This window comes from Kazachstania africana, chromosome 7 (genome assembly GCF_000304475.1).
Source record: "Kazachstania africana CBS 2517 chromosome 7, complete genome".
NCBI lineage: Eukaryota > Fungi > Ascomycota > Saccharomycetes > Saccharomycetales > Saccharomycetaceae > Kazachstania > Kazachstania africana.
Genome location: NC_018946.1, coordinates 26,405 through 53,462, shown reverse-complemented (window position 1 = coordinate 53,462; position 27,058 = coordinate 26,405). Strand labels below are relative to the sequence as shown.

Below are 27,058 nucleotides of genomic sequence, written 5' to 3'. Positions count from 1 at the left end.
TTTGTCTTGAAAAAGCATAAATCATTAGAGTAAAAACGATATATATTTAGAAAAGCTAGTTCTCATAAGTAGCTGTTTATTCATACGGTGTATATGGATCAAAATCCACTCTTATGCTAAAACTTGCTATTATTACTTGTAGTATAAGTGAACCCTGCTTCTCTCTTTGCAGAAGGAACCCAGTCTCTTGACTTCCAGGCCAATACGCCCTCCTCAAACATCTCACCTATTTCTTCTAAACTTAAACCAGTTGTCTCAGGGACAAAGAAAAACACAAACAAAAACATAGCCACTAAACAACCCATGAAGACATACCCATATGAAAAATGTATAGCAGAGTTGATGAATGGCGTAAAAAAACTAATCAAAAATCCAAAAATCCAATTAGCTGAACTTGCTAAAGACATACCTTTTGACCTAATTCTTAATGGATATATTTCAGACACTATGAGCCAGGCACAAGGTTCCCATGTAGTAGCAAAGAATAGAATATACAAGCAGGTGAAAACAATCATGACATCACCTGCCGCTTTGGATGGTGGTTGGCTTCTGCCATGCGGATATAGTCGTGTAACACCAAGCGAAGCATAAATAACCATACAAATAGCCATCAATGCAGCCCCCCATAATAAGGATCTACGACGACCTATATGGTCCACAGACCACATACTGATAAAGCTTGAACCAAAATTGATAGCGCCTAAAATTATGGAAGTGATGTACGAATTTGACATGCCGACTGATTTGAAAATCGTTGTTGCATAATAGAAAAAATAATTATCTCCTGTTAGTTGCTGAAATGCTTGAATGAATATTCCAATAATTAATCTCTGTAATATTTTATCTTTGGTAGAAAACAATTCTGCCCAACTAGCAGTTCCTACTTCTTTTTCATATTGGATGCTTGCTAACATTGCATCTATCTCACTTTGTACAGCAGGGTCATCAGAATGAACCTTGTTTGATCTGGCAACAGATTTTTTTGCCAGTTCAATTTTTTTGCACTCACATAAGTATCGTGGAGATTCCGGAGTGACTAATACACCAGCAAACAATAAAATCGCCCACGCGAATGTTAATCCTAAGGGAATCCTCCATTGGGCTGTAGTAGTATAATCCTTCAGACCGAGGTTGGCACAGTAGCCAAGTAGGATACCTAAGGTACACATGAACATCCCGACAGATATGGCCAAACCTCTCAAATGTTTTGGAGCAGTTTCTGCAAGAAAAATGGGGATTAGAGTCATGAAACCTCCAACAGCTAAACCAGAGATAATCCTACCAATTGTGTATTGGTACCATTTATGTTTCATTGATGTGATACAGATTAACTGTCCGATAATATAAATAACGTTCATAAAAATAATACCTATTTTACGTCCATAAATATCCCCAATTTTAGACAGGAAGATACCACCTACGGCACAGCCAATGTTGAAAATGGCAACTATCAATCCTGTTCTGACATTTGATAAATAGTAAGTATCATCTTTCCTTTTTTCACCAAAATTTTCTAAAAAGTTATCAAAAGCGACAAAGCCAGATATTGTACCAGTATCCCAACCGTAAATAAATTCACCAAACGCTATACAAAAGAAAATTAATATGGTTCCGGCGTATTCGGTTATCGGCTTTTTGGGTAACCCTGGTGCCTCATCTAGAACCTCACTATGGTACTCATTAAAGCTTTCACCAGAAACTTTTTCATGTGGCTCCAATGAGTATGAGTCATTTGATGAACCCGTCCGCTGTAATTGTTCATGCTCCATAGATTCTGTCATTTTTGTAGAATCGTGATAAATTTTTGATTTAGATCTGAAGAAATGTGGTAAAAAATAACAAAACTGCTTTGAATTCGATAGAAAATCATTGGAATAGGTCCTTTTTATACCTTTCTGCTGATGAAAACTTTCCGCTTTATACAGTGTCCCAGTAACATAGGTGACAGACTGTATAAAAAATGCTTTCAAAAACAGATACTCTGAGTGCCATTCCAAAAGTGGTAAGGCTTTTAGAGATATAATCATAGGTGAAAAATATGGGGCAAGGAGTCCCTTGTACACACTTTCTCAGGCTCGTAACATCATTTCTCTCGGTGCTCATCAAAAATGTCAGTATATACAGATGTCAATTTTTTTCTAGTTATTAAAGCGGTGCCAAAGTGTCGTGAACTTTCGGAAAAGGAACGGAGAAATCGATATGCTCCTGCAGGAAAGGAACGTAGCTCAGAATTAACTTTCAAGGAGCAGAGCAGCTCTTGAATGAAGCGCTTGAAAGTCATCTTTAGGATATGATTATTTTTTTTGAGACCAGTGACGTGTGACCTTTTTGTCTGCTTCGAATTAGTAGTTCATCATTCCTTACTGTCGATACGCAACTATCATGTACGTAGAGTAGGTTCCTGTTAGCTTTGATTTCACCTATTATAATAAACGAAATCTTGAAAGAGGTTTGTTCTGATATCTTCCTAGACATTGTTTTTGTATGCTCTCACAATAATAAATAGCCTTCGAAAAATAGTACAGATATAAATAAGTAGCAGCCGCCATAATTACAGCGTGTTTCAACGGATAAGGTCTTTTAAAATAAAGTCATCTCTATTTACGTTTTTTGTTTTTTTTAATATTTTATGCTTCCAAGTAAAATTTCGAAAACCACGGAAGACTATACGTTAGTGCAACAAAAATGAAAAAGATTATGAGACAAAACCAATAAATGAATTTCATTACCTAAGACACATCTATTGTTTCTGGCAGGAAGGGGAATCATACCAATTGCATAATAGTGCAGAGTGTACACTACCAAAAATTAAAGTAGTAACTCCCAGTGTGTTAATAAATACAGGGACGTAATTCAAGAAGAGAATTAGGTACTAGTTATGATTGTTTAAATATTTTACTTACCTTATACAGCTGAAAAAGAAAGTCTCATCCTTATACCTAACTTAATCAATGATGAACTCAACACATAACTTTTCTAACCAATAATCATGCTCTATAAGGACTGCAGGATGGTTGCTGACCTGATAACGACAGATAGTAAAAACTTTACTGTCGCTTTTACCAGAATTATTTGAAAACGGTAGTCACTTAGTTCTTGTTTAATGTAAATACCTCTAGATATACTATATAAGTGTGTGAAGTCTATATCATAGTGGTTTATGTATGCTAACGAGTTCCTCATGAGCTGAATTTTCTGTAGGAATGACGACAGCTTCATCATTTTGTTAAAAGGTGTCCATTTCCTAATGTACATTGAAAACGATGAACAGAAGTTAGAACCTAGCTTCTAGTATTACTAAGAGTCAAATAACAAATGACTTGTCGCATTAAGATGTCGTTCAATATGCAAAGGAAGTCAGTTCCTTTTAATACAATAAACATTCGTATTGATTCATATTTGCATCCTACTGCTAAATTATGTCTGCCTCTAATAATACTGCGTTTACTGCGACTTTGTCTTTTCGAATCCATTGAACGTCCCAGATTTGGTTCAACACATTTCTGGTACTCGAGAAAAGTACATCGGACCCAATGATCAAAAATCGATAGAAAAAAACATGAGAAATGGCCTTCATTTTATAAAACGTAAAAATAACAACCAAGTATATGATCTATAGATAAATGAGCCCCTTTATCAAGGTCACATTCCATAGGTCTTAATTTAGACAGTGTTACACCGAAGCTTGACATCAAACTAAAAAATACATACTGTCAAACCCTATTTCTCAATATATTAGTTCCACGATAGCTACTGATTTTGACATTTTCCATATTTCAAGACACGATCTATAAAGTCCAAATTTAGTTACATGGTACATTCGAAACTGATGAATGAGAGGTATAGTTAAAGGGCATATATGTAAAAAAAAACATGGTTCGCAAAGGAACAAAAAACTGAAGAATTATCCTCTCCAACAGCTGAAGCTGCGTTTTTATTACCTTACTTGAACCTGTAAAGTTATTAATACTGATCATTTGAGTCCCGAGAACGGTTGTTCTGCCATCTCTCATGTAAGTATCATACAATAATCTCTTCTTCAACTATGCTAATAATACTTCAATTGGTACAAGGAAAATTGAAATTCGTCCACAATTTTTTTTACTACTTTAACTCTATATGGACTTGAGGGTTTTCTTTTCGCTCATTCAATATGGCAGCAATATGGTCAGGTTTTATATTGCCCTAAAAATGTACTTTTTAATGCAACCAAGGAGTAAATCATTTTCAAATTAATAACTTCTAAAACCAACGATGAATTCAAAAGATTCAGGTGAGCCCCTAAATGAGAATCATGAGCCGGCTACAACGGCACTTATGGGCAATATTTTCCATAAGAAGATCTCATATCGCTTTCATGAAATATCACATGCCAACAGTTCACAAATATTCTTCATTATAATGGCTAATAACTTATGAAGCCATAATAGAAGATAATGAAATGTTAATTATCTAGTTTTTACCGCGCTGCATTTATTTATTACGTCAACAATCGCAGTCCTGATAGTCTTTGATACGAGCCTTCATACTTTTGCAAAGGCAGTTTTTACCTTTGCGTTAATCGAATGCAAGCACAACATCGACCAAATACCTGGAATCCTATTGCTTCTTCTGTGAACGGCTATTTGTTGACTAATGGGCACAGCTGAATATCGTGCTAATTATTTCTACAGAGGCCACGGCACGTACGACATTTCGAAAGGTTGATTATACAATTATTTGATACTGATCTTTTCTCTCCTGTCATGAAGATTAAGAAGATATTCCAATGACAGCAATATGCAAAAATCATGCTTATGTTGCTGTCAGCCAGAGTTTTATGCAAAATGTAAATGCTTCTCAAGATGCTAATACTGAAGTGGAAAAAATTCGGCAAGGCCATAGAAGTCTACCAAAGCTCGCTTAATAAATATTAGACTGCCCAGTTCCCTGAAGTTATTACTTTTTTCATGCTTCGACTATTATGCAATGGACCCTTTTTATAAAGCTGTAGGCTTTTTTTTGGGCATGGAGACTGTAAATGGTACACATATATGCTGTTTATGCTCTGATTGAATGACTTGGAGCTTGACATTCACAAAAAAGGATCGTGATGACATTTGAGGACAATTAACTAGAAAAAAATGTTATCCGAACTAGACTAAGGCCGGAACTTAAAGCTGATCCTGGACCAAGTTCCTTTAATCGTCATTTCATAATGGTCACCTAATTGATTTGATGGGAAGATAAAGCCAAAAGTTAATATCCAAAAGATAACCAAATATCAGACGACTACCTTTCGGCGTACTAATCTTTAGAAGAAATATATTCTTAGCCAACTATTAAAGTCAACTGAAACAATCGTTTAGTAATAGAAATGATTCGCTTTCAGAAGCCAGGGCAAAAAATGAGTTGCTAGACTCAAAACTTTAGGCAATTATATTTTTAGGTTTCTATTGATGATATTGAAGAAGGAAGCTGTTATTAATACAAAATTACTTCCGTTATATCCCACTTTGAAAGCGCGGTACGCTTGCCTTTTACATTCTACTAATGTTTTAATTCAACTCATACAAAAACACTAACATCACAGCCTATAATATCCATGGCACGGTGACCTTGCTGACAAATAGATCTATGGATAGTGTACCATTGCACAAGTTCCGCGACCAACCAAGGAATGTCATAATTAAACAAACGTATAGCAGTAATTCCTTGTTTGAGGTAACTCACATCTATTATTCCACTCAAGCAATAGATGTAGGCTTGTGCCATCGATAATTTGTGAAACCTTGAAATGGAGACAAAAGTACAGATTGTCTTCTAGTGCCTTCACAATATCCTGCGGCATATTACAATTCGTGCGGCTGTCCTACACTATTGTTACTACAGTTATGACTTTCAAAAAAGCAAATTTATAGCATTCTCCAAATTCAGCAAGCTGCTAGTCATCAAAAATAGAGGATACAGGAAACCATAAAATCAAGAACATACTGTATGCTCCGCCACCGCCTTTTCACTTACCAGGAGATAAAGGCAGTTACGTTCATATTCTCTTTTGACATAATCATAGTTTATGCCCCTTGTGAACGAAATCAACAAGAATTGCCTACTTTAGCGTTGAGCGGCATTCAGCTACTACACTTCGTATTTTTAAAGCAAAATGTGTTCTACTTGCCTTGTGAACTATCATATTTCCAAAATTTGCCAAGGAAACCCCATATACAAGGTAGGTTCAAGTCATTAGTCTCCGATCGCTTCTTAGATCGGTAAGTTTTTGTGTGGGTGTATACTTGGATTGGTCGCCCTGCAATATTTTTGCGTGGCCATTCATGTGGTTTCTTTATTTCGCAACCAGAGGTCTCTAAAATAGGAAGTCTCACACTGTGTTTGAATTGAGTAGATGCTGCCATTTTACCAGGGCGTCATTGTCAATTGCTGAGTAAGAGGGCACAGTCAGATTAGATTACGTGAGTTCTTTAATCAAGAAGATTCTATGGCTAAATATCTCTCAGTCACGTCTTCCGTCAAGGATAGATAACTCCAAAAAAGCGATGTGACCAGAAAGGGAAGAAAGTACTCCTGGAGGTTACTGGTAAAAAATTCTTGGCAAACGAGAAGTTTGAGCTTTACAATTGAACTTCATTAAGATCTTATATCGGTTGTAGATTAAAACAGCCTAGTAAAATGGAACCAATTCTGAAAACTCCTCTGTATTTTTCCCGGCAAATCAAGCAACCCGTAAGAATTACATGCTTTGCCGAAATGGGATAACTGGAAATGGGTCATTATGTGCAAGTTCACTGTTGCATTATTGTAACTCAAATATGTAAGATTAAGCAGGCTCCTCTACATGCAGCAGCTAAGTTCCTTTCACAAATATGAAGTTTAAGCGGCATAAAGAACCTCCTGACAACCGCTTCTCTGAATAATACTACTTCCGTTCTAGTGGGCAGTCACACTGATCCCAAAACAATATTGACAAAGAATCGTTCCAAAAAATCTCACTCACTGTTTCGAAAGACAATCTGGAAAGACAATCTGGTTACGTTCATTTTCATAGCATCTATGTATTCTGAAAACGACGATAATCAGGAGCTAAATACTTTGCATATTGGAAGATTTCGCTTATCGCGCATTTTTTCTACGTGTATTTTCCTGTCTCCGCTTTTTCAACTGTTACTATTGCCTCCCTCAAAATTCGCAAGTTTTGATGAATGCTCTCGAGAATTCCTAACTTAGTTAATCCCCTAATTCAAGTAACCCGAGCTAGATGGTTCAAAGTCCTCCAACACACCTGTTTACTACGAAGGACTGCTATTTTTGACTGGTTTGTAGCCCTAGTTGCACATCCCTTTTTCCATTTTTTTTACATGTGCTATTGATAGGTGCTATATTTCCTTTGAATAAATGATCTGCAATTTTTCGAATGTCCATTTGCTAGATTAAGACATAAATTTCTTGGCAATATCTTGATTCTATTGTCCCTCCCTTATCCAAATAATTTTTCCAATAATCTCAGGTGTATCTAGCCGTCGACGGCACTGGCCGATAAGTCTAATTGTCAATGTTCTTTTAAGACCGGTAAACTAATTGCTTTTCATATTACATCGAGATTAAGCAAATGATTGCACGCGAATTTCTTGTCACACCATTTTACAAAACACTGCTATGCCTGCTTTGGATCCTTCATACTATTGCTGAAACGTTCCACTATGAACGACGCCTAAGAGCAACTATGTTTGCCTTTCAAGAAATATTGTGCACGAACCATGCCATAGGAAGTATCCTGGCAAGTTGAATCTCGCTATTTTAAGCCGTGCCATTAATGTTCATTAGTCATTACAAGTGGCGCAAAAAGCTCTCATAATGTTAGAGCGTGGATAGCCAGCCACCCAATCTAGCAATCAATCATTTAAACATCCCTTTCATTTGAATAAAAAATAATAAAATCTCCCAATTGTCCGAAAAACGAAGGTGTTGGAAAGGTATAAATAGTAGAACCTGAAATTATATTTCTTTTCCATTCTTCAGTACATTCAGCCTAATTTTGTTAACCTACAGTAAAAGAATTCCGAAGATTTACCGCCATGATTTCCTTCAAACATGCAAGTCGATCTTTGGTTCTGCTATTACATCTTTTGCTCTTCGTTAGAGCTGAAGGTGCAGTATTTACAACTACATACGAAGACCTGATCACAACTGCCACCGCAGTTGTTTCTGAGCTAGTTACAACCAACTCAGAGGGTAAAACTACAACTCAGTACATCGTCGAGTCCCTTATTGAAGCTGAAGTTACTAGATCAGGTATGACAGCCACAACCACTGTTTCTGCGTGTATTGCTACTGCTATCGTTACCGCTATGACTACAACTGATGAAAGTGGTTCCAGTTATTGCATTAACAGCGTCGTTACCACTACGGAAAATCCAGTTTACACTGTTACTGTTACTTCTGAAGGTAAAACTTACGGTGAAGTCGTTTCTGAGTATACATCGACGACTTCAGGTGTTGTTTATAAGAGCTGGAAATCACTATTCACTTCTGAAGCGGCCGATGACAGTACATCTACTACTTCGACAGAAGATAATCACATTTATACCTCAGTTATTTATGACTGTACTACCACCATCACTTCCGGTTCTTGTTCGATAGCAGATATTTCTTCGACGAGTACTACTCAAAGTTCTGCGTCATCTACGGTCATGCCATCAACTGCAAGTGAGTCCACGAGTATTTCTATCTCAAGCTCAAGCTCATCTTGGGTGGTTTCCTCCGTTTCAAGTGGAGCAGAATATACCTCCATTGTGAGTTCTGGTTCTTCTACTACTAGCACTTTGGTATCTGACCACGACACTACCAACGGCGCTGGCTCTGAATACACTACTACTCTCAGCTCTGGTTCCTCAACCATCACTGCTCTGGTATCTGACTACGACACTACGAACAGTGCTGGCTCCGACTACACCACGTATACAATCCTCTCCACGCTTACTGGATCTGAATCTACGACTGGCGGCTCTGAATACACTACTACTCTCAGCTCTGGTTCCTCAACCATCACTGCTCTGGTATCTGACTACGACACTACGAACAGTGCTGGATCTGACTACACCACGTATACAATCGTATCCACGCTTTCTGGATCTGAATCTACGACTGGCGGCTCTGAATACACTACTACTCTCAGCTCTGGTTCCTCAACCATCACTGCTCTGGTATCTGACTACGACACTACGAACAGTGCTGGATCTGACTACACCACGTATACAATCGTATCCACGCTTTCTGGATCTGAATCTACGACTGGCGGCTCTGAATACACTACTACTCTCAGCTCTGGTTCCTCAACCATCACTGCTCTGGTATCTGACTACGACACTACGAACAGTGCTGGCTCCGACTACACCACGTATACAATCGTATCCACGCTTTCTGGATCTGAATCTACGACTGGCGGCTCTGAATACACTACTACTCTCAGCTCTGGTTCCTCAACCATCACTGCTCTGGTATCTGACTACGACACTACGAACAGTGCTGGATCTGACTACACCACGTATACAATCGTATCCACGCTTTCTGGATCTGAATCTACGACTGGCGGCTCTGAATACACTACTACTCTAAGCTCTGGTTCCACCACTTATACTGCCACAGTCTCTGACTACACGACCACTGACTCTGCCGGTTCTACGTACACTACACAATCTACTATAATTACAGATGACACTCATGCTGAGTCTAAGTACACCACTACTGTCACTTCTGGTTCCACCACCAGTTGCGCTATCGAGAGTTCAGTTTTGGTTTCAAGTTACGCTGGATCGGCTGGTACTTTGGGTGGGAGTTTATTCAACGCCTGTTTTAATGTTTTCTTTTTGTTAATGTTAATAATCTAAGAGATAACTATGATACCAATGTTCTTTTTCCGTGACCCTTTTGTATTTTCATATTTTCTAATTTTTCTGTTATATAATTACTATTATATCCATTTGTAATTAACTTTTAGTTCTTTATATTCTCCCAACTGCAGAACTTTTTTTTGTTTGTATACTCAACTTAGGTTATTGTAAACTTGGGAGACTAATTTCCCTTTGTGCAAACCTTGATACAAACAGCAAGGTGGCTCCACACATGCTACTGCAGTTTTTCATTGTACGCACGCCTATTTGAACCGCTTCCGTTTGGATCTGGGAAGTTACTGTACCATCCAGCTCTTTTTAAATATGTGTCTTCAATGAGATGTATATGAGAACTAGCCGGACATATAAAATACGAATAATGGTATTAAGTTATTGGCCTAATTTATGTAAGTAATTATTCTTTTACTTATCAGTGTTACTTATGAAAACACTTTCAAAATGTTTGCTGAAAAGAGATATCTTGAACTTTCCTTCTGATAGATCCAGATAACATATATATTGGAAGCATGATAAAATACTACCTTTCATATAACAGTTAAATTGAATGCTCCTGATATCTGTATTTTATTCAAAGATAATGGCTCAAAAAATAAGACATATCGACCTTTTGACCTGCTACCGATTTTATGTCAATCATAAACCGAGTTTCATAAATAATTCCATTGCTTTACGAACAATCTACCCGGAAAACTAATCGTCTGCTACTACTCCCACGAAGCAATGTTAATCGAGGCTGGCAATATATATTTTAGCTTCCTGTAGGAATAACAGAGACTATTTGAAATAAATCATTATTACGAGACATTGCATAAAAAGTTAGGATCATATTATTGGAAACTGAATGAGATGTAATATTGAACGTGCACGTTAAACAGAAGAGTAGAAAGCTGGCATTCTGTCACCCGAACGTGCAACTTACCCAATGCGTATCACTGACTTAGCCGACAAATAGAAAGTAAGAATTTCAACATCAAATGTATACGAATGTATTTTACTCATTATTTTTATCGAGAAAATTATGATAAATAGAGCAACATGAAATATAATTTACTTAGGCTGCTTGGAGGACAAAAACTTTTTAGGAACATATGTTAGTTCTTCATCTCAATGGACGGTAAGAAGTTCTTGACAGACAAGTGGAGCCAGTTTTTCACCTCCATTGCATTACTTATGAAGAGGAGTAACCATATATATGCTTTTAAATAAGAAAACCACATTATTATTAATCCATTTTTCGCTCTTATACAGTATTTTAGTCTCCTTTCTGAGAAAAGTGGTAGTAAATAAAATTGATTTTGTGCGAATTGAGTCTTCGATCAACAATGAATAAATATACATTCATGTTACACGCCTTCATGTAGGCTTAAATTTAATGAAAACTCAACACTTTAGATTAATACCACGCCTTTTTTCGTCTTCTCTTAGCTCAAACATAATCAAAACCGTGTAACCTAAACAATATGTAGTTATAACGAAATAGACGAAACCAGACATGGTGCAAAACATATCATGTAACATACCGACAGTACCTTCGTATCCTATACAGTACCCAAACAAATTGGCTATCATCATTATCCAAATGTTTATTACCCCTCCCAGGGCGGATATGTACCTGTACCACCATTTGTGTTTGTAGGATGTGAACGACTTGACCAAAATCATCTCTGGCAAAAATGATAAAACAATTAGCCAGCCCCACTTTAAAAGATGGAGTTGGATATCGTGCCAGATGGCAACAAACGTGAAAATTGCTAAACATGCCACAACCCTTCGATGTGAGCCACCTAATGGAACGTATACATAACGGATAAGCCATTTATTATAGGAACGATGCCATGCCCTCCAAAATCCTTGAGTACTGTAGTTGTTATCTATTAATCGAATCATATTTTCTGGAGCATCAATCCCGTCAACCAAGGCCCACAGTCGAAAAAACCTCCAGACAATCGTCATTTTAAAAGATGTTATATTTAGGATGAATAATCCAATCATCGATAATTCAAACGGTGTATTATGTTCCCATGCCATAACTTTGGAAGCTGCATCTACATATATGTAATGTGAAAAAACTTCCATCGTCAATACTATTACTATGAATCTTAGCATATATATTGAAATTCGTTTGATATTGATTGAAGGCAATGTATGATATGACTGATAAATGTAATCATTGTAGGTAATAATGGGACCAGCAATGAAAAGTGGGGCATAAAGTATGTATGAAGTGAAGTTAAAAAAGTTGTATTCTTCAATACTTAATGGAGCCACTAATCTTTCTCTTTCATTCAAGGTTACGACTTTATGAGGATTATGACTTTTCTTGGATGCTGATCTATTGTTTCTAGACCATTTCTCTCTTCGCTTAGCTACGTGTGTGTCAAGGCCGTATGCAGTTCTTGTTGTGGTAACTTTCCTTCTTCGATTGTCTAAATTTTCTAGGTAATCAAATGTATAACTCAGTAATCGCAATAAAGCAAAATTGTAAAAAGCATCCCACCTTTTAATTGTTCCTGTAGGAAGACTGTCCAGCGGTCTTAACAATGTAGAAAAATCTCCAAAAGAATAGCTTCTGAATTTTGAATTTAAAAACAAACTAGTTATTCCATATGCCCAGGTTAAGACAGTTGCAACCGGCCTTGTACTTTGGAAGACATGCACAGTAGCATACATTATTATCATATGAAAGAAAATTTTAAAGGCATTGACACCATGCAGACCAAAGACAAAGATCAGTCCAAAAATAGAGTCAAATCTCAATCTTGTGATGCTCCTAGAGATAAATGCTGTAGCCCTCCTAATAGCAAGATATACAGCAATTATTTTCAACATTGGGAAAAAATGTTCCCTGAGAAATTTATACTGGATATCGCTATGGTCTACTTTTCTTCCGAACAACCAGCCTTTAGAGAGGTATCTTTCAAACTTATTGTAATTCTCATTGGATTCATTCGTAACATGTATAACTGTTCTAAACATGAATGGAACGATGATGGCGAAACCGACGTAGTAAAATCTGAATTCGAAGGTATCCCATAAAGGCGGTGATATGTGCCCATTTCTTTTATTTGCAGCAATAAACTCGAAGTCTGGCTCAATACGAGCATCCAATGCTTCTGGAGAAAAGAAATATCGTACATTATCCAGCAATTTATCGAACATGTCTGATTGTTGACTTGATAGTCTTCAAAATGTCTATTTTATAGACTTCTGCGGTACTGAAGAAGAATTTATATTGAAACATTTCAAAATTATCGAAAAAGAGTGTGTAAAGAAAAGCTGGGACACATTGCCAGAATTTTATATACCGATAGAAACGACGTAATGACCGGGGCGCAAAGTCCTGTGTCGAAGTGTCTAAATGAAAGAAAAATCTAGATATGACCGAACTATTAGCACATTTTCAAACTGAACATTTAGCAATACGGAGCTGGGTTCCCACTACGCATGTATGCCAAAACAATCTCAAAATTATGGTCTCAAACGACACGTCAGCAAAGTAAGATATCCTCTTATAAACGGAAGAAGATATGTTTGACTGGGTTGCTTCAAAATCATACAAATATTAGAATACGAAGAAAAATCTATCCGGCTCTATAACAAAATTACTCCCCATTTTCTTCACGATGAGGTTAATTCTTGTGTGGATATTTTCCAAGAAGATTACTCTTTTTAACTTTTTTGCTGATTGAATGTAAAGGTTGAACACTATTAATATTTCCTCCATCGAGAATCCTGTATTCTCTAAAATGGCTTTCAAGTCGTTCCTTTCTCCTTTTTCCTTTTCGAAGTGCTTCGAACATGGTGCCTGATTTTCTTGTCTTGATTGGAAATTTTAACTCATCCGAAAAATCTGTATGCTGACGAGATATTCCGTATTTGTGCTTCATTGATTCACCAAGGAAATGGCTCAATATGCCATATATTGGTTCCATAATTTCCTGCCAATAGTAAAGGAATCCGAATGAGGTCCTGTAACTACGAGCGCTTCGAAGAAACTATTAGCATCTATTCCATTTATATACTCAAAATTAATGAAGGCAGGATCAATAATAAATTAATGCTTAGCGCATTTGACACATTTACAAATGTATTGCTATCACATAAAAAAAATCGATATCTTTTAAAAATCAAGGTAAAATAATAGAACAAACTAGTTGAAATTCCGAAGCGTCCCAGAAAAAGGAGCTGTGACAACAATCAAGTTCTGAAACTGGGATGACCTTTTTAGTCTCCAGATTTATGTCAAGTTGTTTGATTAAATCCATACTTAAACTATTCCAAACAGTGAACCTAATAAAATATCGATTCTTGCTACACATGAAAATGATCAAAGTTCAATATATTAGACCCTTAACAAAAAGTGTGTTTAGATGTGATACAGGCAAAAACGTGAAGCTCAAACGTAATGCAAACTTCTTCAAAACAGGAAAAGACAGTATAAATATAATTTATTAAGCTGTTCCAAGCTAAAAATCTCTTAAAAAATTACTTCTCCAATATATTAAAAAAAATTGAGAGGAGGATACCTAAATATTAATATGCTTTATGCTTGTACATAATAATTTTAAACAAATTTGTATGGAGTGAAAATAATAGCTTTGATGTTATTAAAATTTTCTATAGACATGGCTATTCGTATTTTAACAAACTCCGGCTGTACTTTCGATGAATTTTGAGGAAGCGACATTGGCAACGAGGCTATTGCCGCGAGCCTTTTTATCACGCATATTGTAAGTAGACATGTAGAATGAAATAAACAAAAATAGATAGGACGTTAATATTGAGTTACCATATATGGCAGCCATCCCAGTACCATAACAAGAACCTTTGTAGGGCAAGAGATCAGCCAGATATACCGCAACAAAACCATTGTAAGTAGCGAAATATCCAAAAGATAAATCAATCATGAATTGAATAATCTGAAATCTAGTCAGCCATTTCTTCCACCAAACTTTGAATCCACATGAATTCAAGAAGTAATACCAATACATAAAAACGTGAATAGCTAAATTCAAAACAATAACGACCCACTCAACAGAAATGTGACCAACTAATTGTGTGTAGCATAGCAAAGGAGTAACGCCATGATGATATAGGTGCAAAAATTGCAGCTTCTTTCGCTTTAGCATCAAGAAAATTGTATCAATCAATTCAACAAATTTAGTAATGTAATTCAGATAGTATAAAGTAATCAATTTTGGGGTGAAGGCATTTTTGGAACAAATAGACGAGAATAATCCATTATAGTAGACCATAGGAATTAGTTGCTCCATCATTAGAAGTAAAAGAATGTAGGATAGAGTGGTTAGAAGTAGATTGTGAAGTTGGAAAAAAAAGTTTAGCCTGAAGTGAATAACGTTCAACTTTCTTAATATTACTTGACCCCCCAAAATAAAAATGTAATAAAAGATGACGACAGCAATAGCATGATAGCCTGTTGCCATGAACGTTTCATGGCGGACGAAGTCGAAATTTTCAGCTGGGTACCCAACAATGCCTTCAAATGTTTTTGAAAGTATTGGCCATAGTTCTAAACCAAATGGATGATCAATAGATGGACTGTGGTACCGGATCCAGTGCGTTTGAAGGTCAGATGTAATAGTGTTGTTCACAACTTTGTGAGTGATTTCATAAACTAGTTGATCCATTTGGACTGGCCAATAGAGAAAATGGAATAAGTAATACCAGACACAATTCAGAATCGATTCAAAAAAGTTATGGAATTATTTCGATGGCAGCTAAGAGACTACTTTTGAGTCAGATAAGGACACGTACTTTATAGACTACAAACTAATGAGTACTGACCAAGAACTCTGTAAGCCTGTTTTAAAAGAGCAATATAAAAAAAGATGTGCATGGCTCTAAAATTTTGATTAAAACTCGGGCGATATATTTCTATTGTTAAGAGTGAAGGACTTGGAACATAAAACGTGTGTAACGGTGTGCTTTTCTCCCTTTAAATTGCCTTTTCAGTTTCGATCAGCAAAAAAATAACTTTATTTTATAGGCAAGAATGCCGGAGTATCCGTTATTTTCTTGGCAATATTTTTCATATTTACGTTTTCGCGATACAATACACTCACTTTCGGAAGGTGCCTATTGCCTTTTGCCTCGATTCGGAACTTTTAGTACTGGAGAAAGGAACGCATAACACACTGAGCAAATCCTCGAGAGTAAGACATTGCTGCTTTTTTAGATATGATTGGTCACTAAGTGCGCCATAGAACGTAGCGTAGAAAATATCATCACCTATACATAGAATATGTAATTCAAACTTTTCCGAAACTGCGAGGTACTTGGCGGTATATACTCGTTGATTTACTGAAATAAAGCTACTGATTAGACGTTCATGAATTACATATAAGTTTAAGCAGTAATAGTTCTACCTTCCTATATAAGAATATCTCGCAGTATGGTCTTACGCAACCGTCATTTTATGTCCAGCATTCAATATCATTGTTTTTACGGAAGAGCTATCATTCCGTTTAAACATAAAGGTAGCCACCATCTGTATTCGAACATCTAGTATAATTTGTCCTGATGTAACTCGTAGTATCTTCTTTAGCAGATAGAGCTATAGAAGACTCTGGTCTCCCACCGCTTTGATTAAGAGCGATTGGCCCTGAGTTCTGTTCTTCTGCGAAGTCACCTAGCATATTTTAACTCATCATCTTTTACTATTACTAATACATGTTACACTTATCAATGGGACAGAAGCTTACCATCCTTTTATCGTACATTAACTCTTGTTAACACGTCATTACAAAATTTTCTTTTTTTCTGGAATAGGGAGATAAGAGCGAAGATCTGATCTTGAAGAACTTGTTGCATTGTTAAAGGTCATCGAGAACAGTAAATAATTGGTATATCTAGGCGTCAGGATTAGTCAATAAAAGCTACTATTACCGGGCGCTCTTTGTTGTGGAAGTTGGAATATTGATGGAACGAACCATAAAACTATTTTCTGAATGTATTGCTGTGTGATGTTATATCGGTCTGCCATGCTTGGAGTACCATTGAAAAGGTATAATCCACAATTGATGAATAAGTAGGGATTTGTATAAGGAAAATACGTAGGAATAGGATTGCTGTAGATCACTGGTTACTGGTGTGTTTGCTGTTTTAATTAGTAACCCTTACTATCCAGTTTATCTACAGAAGTACTAAATTGAGCTAGTCAAATTTTTCCACATTCAATAGTGCCATCTCCAAGGATTAATCGGATATTATCCATACCATTAGATTTGGGTTCATCGCAGTATAATATTAAAATTTTGAAATGAATGAATGGCAATTTGATGGTACATGAGGTTGAATATTACACAGCAAAGAGATGGCGACATGGCTCGATAGACATGCAATAGTGATTCTGAATAAAATGTTTGCAAACTCTGAATCTAAATCTGCTTGAGCGAAATTACTTTCCTGTTTTTTTGAGTTATATCGTTGATGAATAATAAGGTACCCAAACACGAAAACAACTATTATTGCTGAATTAAAGATGCAAGCATACCGATTTTTGGAAATGGATTAGGCTGTTATGGAATGTCATACTGATAATCTCTGATATTTGTTTGGCCTAGTTAAGTTGATAATACTTGCGTGTATGTGATTCATGAAACTGTTTCCCGATAGTACCTTCTAAAGTACAGATCAGAGTTAATAAATTATTATTAGTACATATTATATTGGAAGACTAGCCTTCCTTCAATAAGCTGAACACTATTGGTATCCAAATGTTCGATGACAATGAATCAATATATTAACCAAGAACATGACAAAATAAGAAGATGATATAATGAGGTTTGTCTGTGGACAGAATAAACACGGAACACTGGCTTATTACTAAGGATGATGCTAAAAGTATTATGTATAACTTTACCCCTCCAGGTTGTAAGACTATGATTCTGGAGATTTTACTGTCAGAGAATAAATTAGTCCCAGCAAATTATATTTTATTATAATCGATACTGAGGATTAAAGGGTTCTCATGGTAGCTTACTTGATTAAATAGATGAATATATATAATATAGCTTTGGTAAAATGCGCCCTTTCCCTCGCTAAATTTGGTTGTCTGACAAACAAAAGTTAAAGCTCGCATCACAAACTTTGAGGCAACACGAAGAATCCCATATACTGAATCAATTATTCGTGAATATTCTATTTGAATCTTAATCTATTTACCGATAACCTGTATTTTCTTATGACTTGAACAAATCTATGAATTTCACCTTTATACAGACTTCTCTTTAAATTACACGCCAAGTAGGTAGATTTCATATATCATGATTTGAAGCATGATTTCAGGCATGAATTGTTTATATCCCCAAAAGGTATGGATTTGTTTCAACTTAAACAATTTTTTGACACGCTCTTACTTCATTGACTCCTTTGCCCTACCTTAAAATTAGTATAACATCGCCATTTTACCAACACATCTGCTGTATTTACTTAATAAAACCACACCTAACAAAAACTGAGCCAAATAATGAGTAGTTCGACAATACGTTGTAATGATATAATTATTACCGGATTGTGGTCAATAAATGTGATCGTAGTTCCTCTTTTCCACCTATTGAAGACAAGGCTGCAGTTTAGGGAGCAAAGGCATGTTACGCTTTACCTTATAAGTCACTTATTCTCCTTCTATCAAACCAACTTCATCAATACTGGATGAAAATGTATACTTTCTGGAGCGTTTTTAGAATAATCAGTTCTAGGCTTTCGTGTGTTTCACACTTGGGTAATTTAAAAGAGTAAAATAAAAAAGCTGTAAGATAGTTGTATCCCCTTAAAGTACGAAAATATACCGAGGGTTTGAAAGTGCTCCCTGTAATAACGTTAAGTCTTCTAATTGTCTTTGCATTATATTGCTAAAAGTCCGAGTATAGCAAGAAGTAAGCTAAATCTGTATCGAGCGAAGATACCTGAATAATTGTAAGTTTAATAAAAAAGTGTACTCCATAAAATGATTGAAAAAACGACCACTACAGGATAACTCGTAGGTAAAATTCTTTTTCTTCGTAGTTTAATTGAGCTATGAGGGATAGCGCACCAAAGCAATATAAGATTGATGATGTTTAGCAGAACACAATTTCTCTATCAAAATAAAGTTTCAAATATCTATTCCAAGGAAGTTCTCATAGATTATACCTATAGCTATTTTCTCAAGTATCCTCCTCGTTTGAAGCATCAACTTTGTGGATTTTCTTCAAAGCCAGACTAACGTCAATGCTGATCTCATTCGTATTGTTCAAGTTTAGATATTGAAGAAGGTTTCTTATTTACTTAATATTTACCTTATAACCACCTAAACTTATCATCAGCCCTTGTGACCTAGCAATGCGATACAGCATACTCATTTAGTGTCAACATTTGCTCAAGTACAGAAAAAAAAATAAGATACTATCGGCAAAGAATGAATCTGTACGCTTTCATATTCTGGAATACGCTAAACTCTGCAAATCAGTCTCAAAAAGGAGACGAATCATCAGAGTTCTTAGTAGAATTGTTTTACTGAAGCGACGTTGCCAGTATATACTTTCTAAAATTGGTGCTCATCCTCGTCAGCCTTCCTTCGGACAATGTAAAATTCTAACGGAATCAGAAATTTATAGCAACATGGACGTAGATAGACCTGCATACATTTTTTTAACTTCCCATTAGATCCACCTTTGCTCCAACCGTTAGTGAAAACAGGGCTAACTGTATCATTCATTCGCACGGAAAATCCGGTTGTTGCTATGGAGGACACGTAATTAAGCGAACTTCTCGAAGGTGATGATGTGCGTCCACTTTTTTTTACAACAATGGATAGTGAGAATGGGATGAACGCAAGGAAGCTGATACTCGCTCGGAAGAAGAGGCAACAACATACTCCACATGCCGCGTCTCAATAGATTATGTTTCACTTTGAACCCTGGTCAAAAGTGACCAAAAATAAAGCACTAAAACCACTGATAGCGAACGCATTTAGAATTGGAATATTTTCGGCAACAGTCCAACGAGGATAGGCAAAGACGCTGGATGCGCGTTTTGTGATACTCTGCTTAGCATTCTCACTGGATCAGTGTTTGCTTTGTCAACTCAATACGGGTACGTCATAATTCTTTTCCACTTTTCTCAACCTTTGCTAAACCCCAACCTCATAGAGGCATATAATCCTCCAAGTAAAACAAGCACAGATGTAATAGTTCGTGGACGGCCATGTATGTGACTAGAGGTGTGCTCTGTATTGTGTAATGGCTTCTACTCCTCACTGAACAAACGGAGTTGTAAAGATTTACATCTAGACTACAAGAATAACTACAGGAGCAATTAGAGGTCTAACAGTCAACATGCACCAATACAACAACCCAGAAAAAACTGCACACATTAGTCATTTATGGTATCATAGTTGATTGTATTTCGTTTTTGCTCTCTAGGCAGTTGTTGATATTAGCATTCTATTTCCGGTTTTTTCCTCTTCACTGAAAATCTCCCTTGCAGGAAGGATTGACGCAAGAAAATCATTAGTCGAAAAACGGAGTAGTATCATTTTCAAATTGTGACACATCTTCGCATAATCCCAATTTGATTATCAAATTAAAGAAAATAGACAAGATACTGGGCCAGTTCCTGTTACCAAAATATTCGTATTGCTGCTATTTTTGAAGTTCAAAGAGGATCGATTACCTTTGCAGGGTCTGCTATCTGAGCTAGCATGAGATCAGATAGTGCATATTTACATGTTTTCGAGGGAGGGATCAAAAAATAGCCTCCTCATCTTCGGATGTCGGCTCTTTGAGACCGAATCTCATGAAATGCCGTCTCTTCTTCACTTTGCTTAGGATTAAAATTCAAGTTACCAGGATCACTTCCGTTTCATTGTCTCATTTTTTTCAATTAAGTAATCTTTTGAATATGTTCTGAGCACATTCCATCCATGTTAATACGATAAAATAGAGCTAATACAAACACTTGGACTTTCTTCCTTACACATGTCACCAGAACGTCATATCACAAAAAAATAGGATAGTCGCATAGTTTTGAGCTCAAGAGGGACGTCCAGTCCGACTAAATGTACTCAAATTGTATTCTCTTCTCTTCACTGCATTCATGCCATAACGCTTTCTTTAGTACTAGTGTTGGAATAAAAATTCAGGGAAAAAGGCATACAATATAGTTTTAAGAACACTTGTACTTTGCATTCTTTCTTTTTGCCAATCAATGATATCATGTAAAGGAACCGTTACTTTCACCCATGCCATGGTTAAACGAACACCCCGTAACATCATCCAGTTCCCAATCTCTTTCTGTTACTATCTTTTGTCAAGATTTGTAGTACGAACTGAAATGATCAACTATATGAAGGACGGAAATCCACATTATCCAAAGTTATCCAAATTTCATTAGATTAAACTTTCTCCTACTTTGTTTAACATCTCATTAGAATTTTGGTACTATGATGTGTCGCATTAATCTAACAACTATATGAATACTAATTGGTACAGATTTTGCAAATGCTTTAAATATCACCCGTTGTGAAGCTTTGGCTGATTCGACTTTTTTTCATGAATCTGTAAATATCAAGTCAAGCGGTGCTCTAGGTCTTCTGTCCGGTTTATGGCATTACTTTTGGAAAAGCTTTGATAATGACAATAGGCTGTATATTATTGGAGATACTATCCTCAACCTGGGTACGACCGTAAATTTCTACTCGGATTTTATTAATCGTGGAGAGGTCCTTGTTGATGATACTACCGCTAGTACAGCAGGGTCTATGTCTCTTTCTGGTTACGCATATAACTATGGAAATATATGGTATCAAGCAGGGAAGGCTGTGCTAACCTCAGCATCTTTTTCCATGACTGGTAAGAAAATCTACAATTCTGGTCTTATATATGTAAATCAGGTATTGGGAGGAGGAGGTTCCTTTACAATGGGTAAATCATCTTCAGACCTTACAAACGATGGTACTATTTGTGCGCAATCAGTTACTCTTTCCCCAGGTACCACTATTTCTGGCTCTGGCTGTATAACGCTACTATCTCATGGTAAATTAGAAATAGATAACATCAAATCATATCCATTGAGCGGCCAAACTATTTATATGAATGATACATCTGCTGTCATTTACATCACACATAAATCAACCACTGCCAGCTTAACCATAGCAGGGTTTGGCAAAAAAAATAAAATACAGCTTAGCCAAAGCATCAATTCTTATTCTTATGATTCAACAACTGGTATATTAACCGTGGTTTCAAAAACGTTGCTTCTTGGGACCCTGACGTTGAATCTCAACATTGGGGAAGGCTATACAACCTCCGAATTCACGACCTCAAAAAGTGGGTTGCTTACTGGTACAGATATAATAACTTATGCGGCAGCAGCACCGGCTGTTTCGCTACCGGATCAGTGCAGCTCATGTTTAGCCTTCCCTTCGAAAGATGACTATTGTTCTGGCACTTCGGTTGAATCCCTATCCAATACTTTCTCTGACGATTCATATGAAACTAGCACATCTGAAATGTCTTATAGCAGTTCTGACGCAATGTCGTACACAGATAGCGCCCCATCCACAGTAGAATCATACTCTCATTCTAGTTCTCTAGATGCCTCTGCTACTAGTCCAGTCTCTAGCTCTAATTCTATAGTTTCCTCAACTACTGGGTCATTGTCTAGAACGACGACACTATCGCCAAGTTCAGCTGGCTCAGTCTCTGGTACTACCTCTTCAGATACCACCGCTACTGTTTCTGGTTACACCACTACCGAACCTTCTGGCGCTATTTACACCTGTCATCTACTATCACCACAGGTGATGAAAACTAAATATTTTCATGTCAAATATGTTTTACGTACTATTCTTCGTAAAATGATGTAGTGATACATAATCATAAAAATATTATTACGTAATATCATCACTATAAATACATAAATAGTAAGTAATTTAAAATACTGATTTATGTAGCATTAAGAAAAAATAATGGGATAGTACATGTAAAAATATTTTAAAAAAAAAAAAAGTGACTACACTGTGTCTGTAAGTGCTGGGTCTAAGTATACTAGTACTATCACTTCAGATTTCACCACTTACATTTTCTTTTTAATAAAGGATCCGGTTATTCTTTGATGAGTGCTTCTTCAAATATGCTTTTTATTAATATTGTTGTGATTTCTATATTGAAAAGTTTTTCCTAATTTAGTTTATTTTTAGATACCTAAACGATAAGATGGTTTGTCGTCGTTTTATGTTCTGCTCTATACCTTTTTAAATTATTCGTACAATATACGCATTATGTATATATATATTTACATACTGTTTAACAAGTATTTTGTTCTTTTTTAGATCTCTAATTGTATTAAATACGCTTCCTTCCTACATATTACCAATTCTAAAAATCCCAATCACAATCATGGAAAAGCAAAACTTTGGAACACACCTGGTATCTAAAAGCTATTAATAATTCTAAATATATATTAGCATGTCATACTTGATTATACCATAAGTTTACGGTTCCGGAAAAATACTTGCACGAAATTATTCTCCGCTACTTTTTTGTAAATCAATCAGTTATCTGTAATAGCCGGATTAAGTTGAAGAGGACTAATCTTTTGGTTTATGCAAGTTCAACAAGTTTGTCTTCCGCAAAGGAATGCCTGAAGGCAGAGGCGCTCTCTTCAAAAGATTAAGTTGCATTCAGTTGTAATGTAAAGGCGGTCCAATACAGCAAAAGCACTTTAAGTGAAATGAACAATTATGCAACACTTTCACAAGATTGTATCGGGAAGTAGTTTAATCAATATGAAGCATAAAGCTTTCATGATGTAATTTTTAAGTACTAATTTGTCTGTAATACAGATAGCTATACCAGACTCTAGCGTCCCATCGCTTTAGTTGAGAGTGATTTGATCATAACTGCCATTCTGCAGTAACTTATCTAACATGTTTTGAATTACCATCCCTCACCGTGCACTTTGATAAGGACTCTCTTTCCGTACGCTGTAGAACAAATACATATGTGGACAAAAAGAGGAATGCGGGAGCATTTCGAGAATTTGAAAAAGGCTCAACTGGCACTATTAACTTGGCATTTCATATCTCGCGCATGAGCTAAGTCAGTTCGGAGAATGTACCGTAGAAGCTAAGAGAAGGGGTGTTTGCTTTCGTTCCGTCAGCGATCTCGAAGATTTTGTAAAACGGAAAAGAAACTGGCGCTACCAAAAGAAACGAGCGTTTCAAATCTTCGACCGGCCATAGAATACAGAAACATTCTAAACACTTGTTTTCAACCATTGTATTACTTATAAATGACCATTGAGAAAAGTCCTACATTTTCCTGAAATATGATTAAAAAGAAGGAAAAAAGATCCCGAAATTTCGTTTAGCGACAGGTGGATATAATAGATTCAATTCACCTTCTTGCCGATTTTTTATTAAATGTTATTGAAATTGTATTCCATTAAATATATTCAATACGATATTTAAAAGAAACGTTATAGTCTATTTAAATTGCGAAATTGAAAGAAATATCAGTTTTTTCACAATCTCAACTTTAATTGTGGATATCCAATATATTCAAGCATGGCAAGATACACATTAATATGTCGCTTTTCCGTTGAATTGACTTATCTGTTGATGTCTATTACGGTTGGTATATTTATAAAAATATGTCTTTGAAAATTCATTTTTGGCCCTACTGAAAATAAAAGCTGATGATTTACTGGAAAAGTATACCAAATTTTGGCTATAGTCCTTGGATAGGAACGATAGCGTTTTGAAATGATCAGCCTTTTTTGTGGGTCTTATCATATTTCGCACAGTCATCCCATAGTTTATCCTTCACACATTGCAATGTATTTCCAATAATATTATCAGACTCTTTGCTAATCTCAAAATGATCTCTTATCCTCTTTTCCTTATAAATATCCAAAATGTAATTCAAAACGTTTTTCAAAACAACCACTTTAGTAGTGGCATCAGATTCACTGAATGTGAAGCCTAAATAATCATCGAATTTTTCATTTTCAACGTCTTGCTCAACAACTTCCCAGTAGGCTATCGAATTAGGACTCATTATACTAACACCCTCACAATAACTTCCTTTCAAATCCCAAGACAGAACATCTCTCTCGAAGTCCATAGTTGGGACTACTAATTCTAGATGATAAGCTCCGTGAGTCTCAACTAATAAACTTAGCATCGGCCTATAGTAATGACGTCCACAACCACAGCCCGAGGAGTGAGATTTGGGGAAGCCGAGCCACATTTGCTTACCGTTCACTTGAGGAATATCAGTAGGTAATTTAACAAATTGTGTACCACCTCTCATATCACCATACTTGTTTTTATCCGAAGCTTCAATGGTAGAGGCTTCAAATACCATTTCACATATACGATCATTTAATGAACATTTTAGAATTTCTAATGGTGCATACGTATAGATGAAATGGATGAAACCTCTAGAAAAAACACTATTCTCACTTTCGTCATGGTATGAGAAAAATGGTGCCCAATTTTTTTCTTTATGTCTTACTTTACGGTCTTCAATAGAAAATTTCACTAAAGGATCAATTTTTCTGTGTGGATGGAATGCATAGATTCTTCTTTTACCGTCTTCACTAGCATGCATATTGAAAATGATGATGGGCTCTTCATATTTTTTCTTTTTTTTTAAAATTACGTGAGGATCTTCTGGTCCTTTGAGAAATCCACCAAGCTCAAATGGTACATTGATTATGGATGGATAAGTCAAATAATATCTTGATAGTAGTTCATCATACCTTTTTTGGAATTTTAATTTTTTTTTGTTCATTTGAACAATACAATCATCATAAAATTCTTTATCAGAGTTTTTCAAATGAGCACAATTAGAATAACCTAAATTCTATTCTAAATTAGACAATTCCTTTGTTACATCTTTTGGAACTGGGATATCACTGAATGGTATACGTTTGCCTTTTATTTCATTCCAATCTTTATCAAAAGCTTGTGCTCTAACTAAAGAGACTTTAGCTGCTCCTTTAAAACCTTGCGGTGAATAAATTACTCTAGTGTAAACGACAAAACACTGCTCGCTTTCTAACCATACAGCAGCACCTCCAAATCTTAACCAATGTTCACCAATAGTTTCGGATTCGCTCATCTTCTCTTCATTGTGATCTTGAAGCTCTTTACTCAATGCAGTTTCATCATGAGTAAGTTCTCTTCTCAACATAACCAAATCATCTGGTAACAAAGTATTCCATGTTGACAACTCTATAATATTACTATATTAAAGATCATCACACGTGACTAAAGAATCGTATTCTTTATGATATGAAGCCTCGGGTACAATGCCATTTGAATTTACCTCATTAATTGATTTTTTCTTCAGGTCCAAATTGGAAACGAAACCAGTGATATTGACAGCGGTAAAATTATATTGTAAAATATCAGGTGTAATTGGAGAGTTCGAGGGATCTTTCCAATGTAACTGATCTGAAATATCAATTTTTAGTAAATCTTTCTTGTTACGTACTGTCTTTAGTGCCGTGCTTGTATAGTAATAGGATTTAATATTATTTTCATGAATGAAGAAAATTAAAAAGAGTATGGTAACCAAAAGTATCTTGACTAAATTATTTTTAATTGATTTACATTTTATTTTTCTTGCCACGAAAAATTTACACTGTTGACAGATAACTCTGAATTTTCCACATATATGTGGTGAAGGTCCAAATTCACTAATCTTTGGAGAGTCACTTAGTGAAGGCTCAGAACGGGTGTCATCTGAGGAAAGCTCGTAGGAGAAAGTTTCGTCTTCGGACATTAATGGATGCTAGCTGTAAACAATAACTGGAAAGGTTAGTTTGATGACTAATAAGAATAAGATGGAAAATTTTAAATATAACTGTTTTTAGAGAGCATTGTCGGTATATATAAGTGTCTAAACAGTGCGTTTTTTGTAACGACATCTACTTTTTGGAAGACAAGCAGACATGAGCACACGTGCTTAAACATCTTTTCGAGTTATCATTGTTGCTGCGGCACTTAACTTTTTTAGACAGTGAATAGCACTTTGAGAGTAGTAATACTAGATGTCTTTCCTTCTAATTTTAGAAGTACCCTGGAAGAATAAGATTTACCGGAATTCTAACTTATTTTTTTTTTTTTTTTTTTTGGTGTT

At 35.9% G+C, this 27,058-nt stretch overlaps 6 protein-coding genes across 6 annotated transcripts; 2 read left to right on the top strand and 4 right to left on the bottom strand.

The window, feature by feature from the left end:
• Window positions 1-116: 116 nt before the first annotated feature.
• Window positions 117-2,027, bottom strand: KAFR0G00160 (sugar porter family MFS transporter; the record flags this gene model as incomplete). Its single annotated transcript, XM_003958135.1, has 1 exon — window positions 117-2,027. The coding sequence occupies one exon, from the start codon at window positions 2,025-2,027 to the stop codon at window positions 117-119; it is 1,911 nt and encodes a 636-aa protein (XP_003958184.1).
• A 6,042-nt stretch (window positions 2,028-8,069) lies between these two features.
• Window positions 8,070-9,881, top strand: KAFR0G00150 (uncharacterized protein; the record flags this gene model as incomplete). Its single annotated transcript, XM_003958134.1, has 1 exon — window positions 8,070-9,881. The coding sequence occupies one exon, from the start codon at window positions 8,070-8,072 to the stop codon at window positions 9,879-9,881; it is 1,812 nt and encodes a 603-aa protein (XP_003958183.1).
• Window positions 9,882-11,285: 1,404 nt separating this feature from the next.
• On the bottom strand, window positions 11,286-13,064 carry KAFR0G00140 (uncharacterized protein; the record flags this gene model as incomplete). Its single annotated transcript, XM_003958133.1, has 1 exon — window positions 11,286-13,064. One exon carries the CDS (start codon window positions 13,062-13,064, stop codon window positions 11,286-11,288), a length of 1,779 nt encoding a protein of 592 aa, XP_003958182.1.
• Window positions 13,065-14,545: 1,481 nt separating this feature from the next.
• Window positions 14,546-15,553, bottom strand: KAFR0G00130 (elongation of very long chain fatty acids protein; the record flags this gene model as incomplete). The annotated part of the gene is made up of 1 exon (XM_003958132.1): window positions 14,546-15,553. One exon carries the CDS (start codon window positions 15,551-15,553, stop codon window positions 14,546-14,548), a length of 1,008 nt encoding a protein of 335 aa, XP_003958181.1.
• Window positions 15,554-21,666: 6,113 nt separating this feature from the next.
• KAFR0G00120 (uncharacterized protein) lies at window positions 21,667-22,773 on the top strand (the record flags this gene model as incomplete). The annotated part of the gene is made up of 1 exon (XM_003958131.1): window positions 21,667-22,773. One exon carries the CDS (start codon window positions 21,667-21,669, stop codon window positions 22,771-22,773), a length of 1,107 nt encoding a protein of 368 aa, XP_003958180.1.
• Window positions 22,774-24,676: 1,903 nt separating this feature from the next.
• Window positions 24,677-25,705, bottom strand: KAFR0G00110 (uncharacterized protein; the record flags this gene model as incomplete). Its single annotated transcript, XM_003958130.1, has 1 exon — window positions 24,677-25,705. The coding sequence occupies one exon, from the start codon at window positions 25,703-25,705 to the stop codon at window positions 24,677-24,679; it is 1,029 nt and encodes a 342-aa protein (XP_003958179.1).
• Window positions 25,706-27,058: the final 1,353 nt, after the last annotated feature.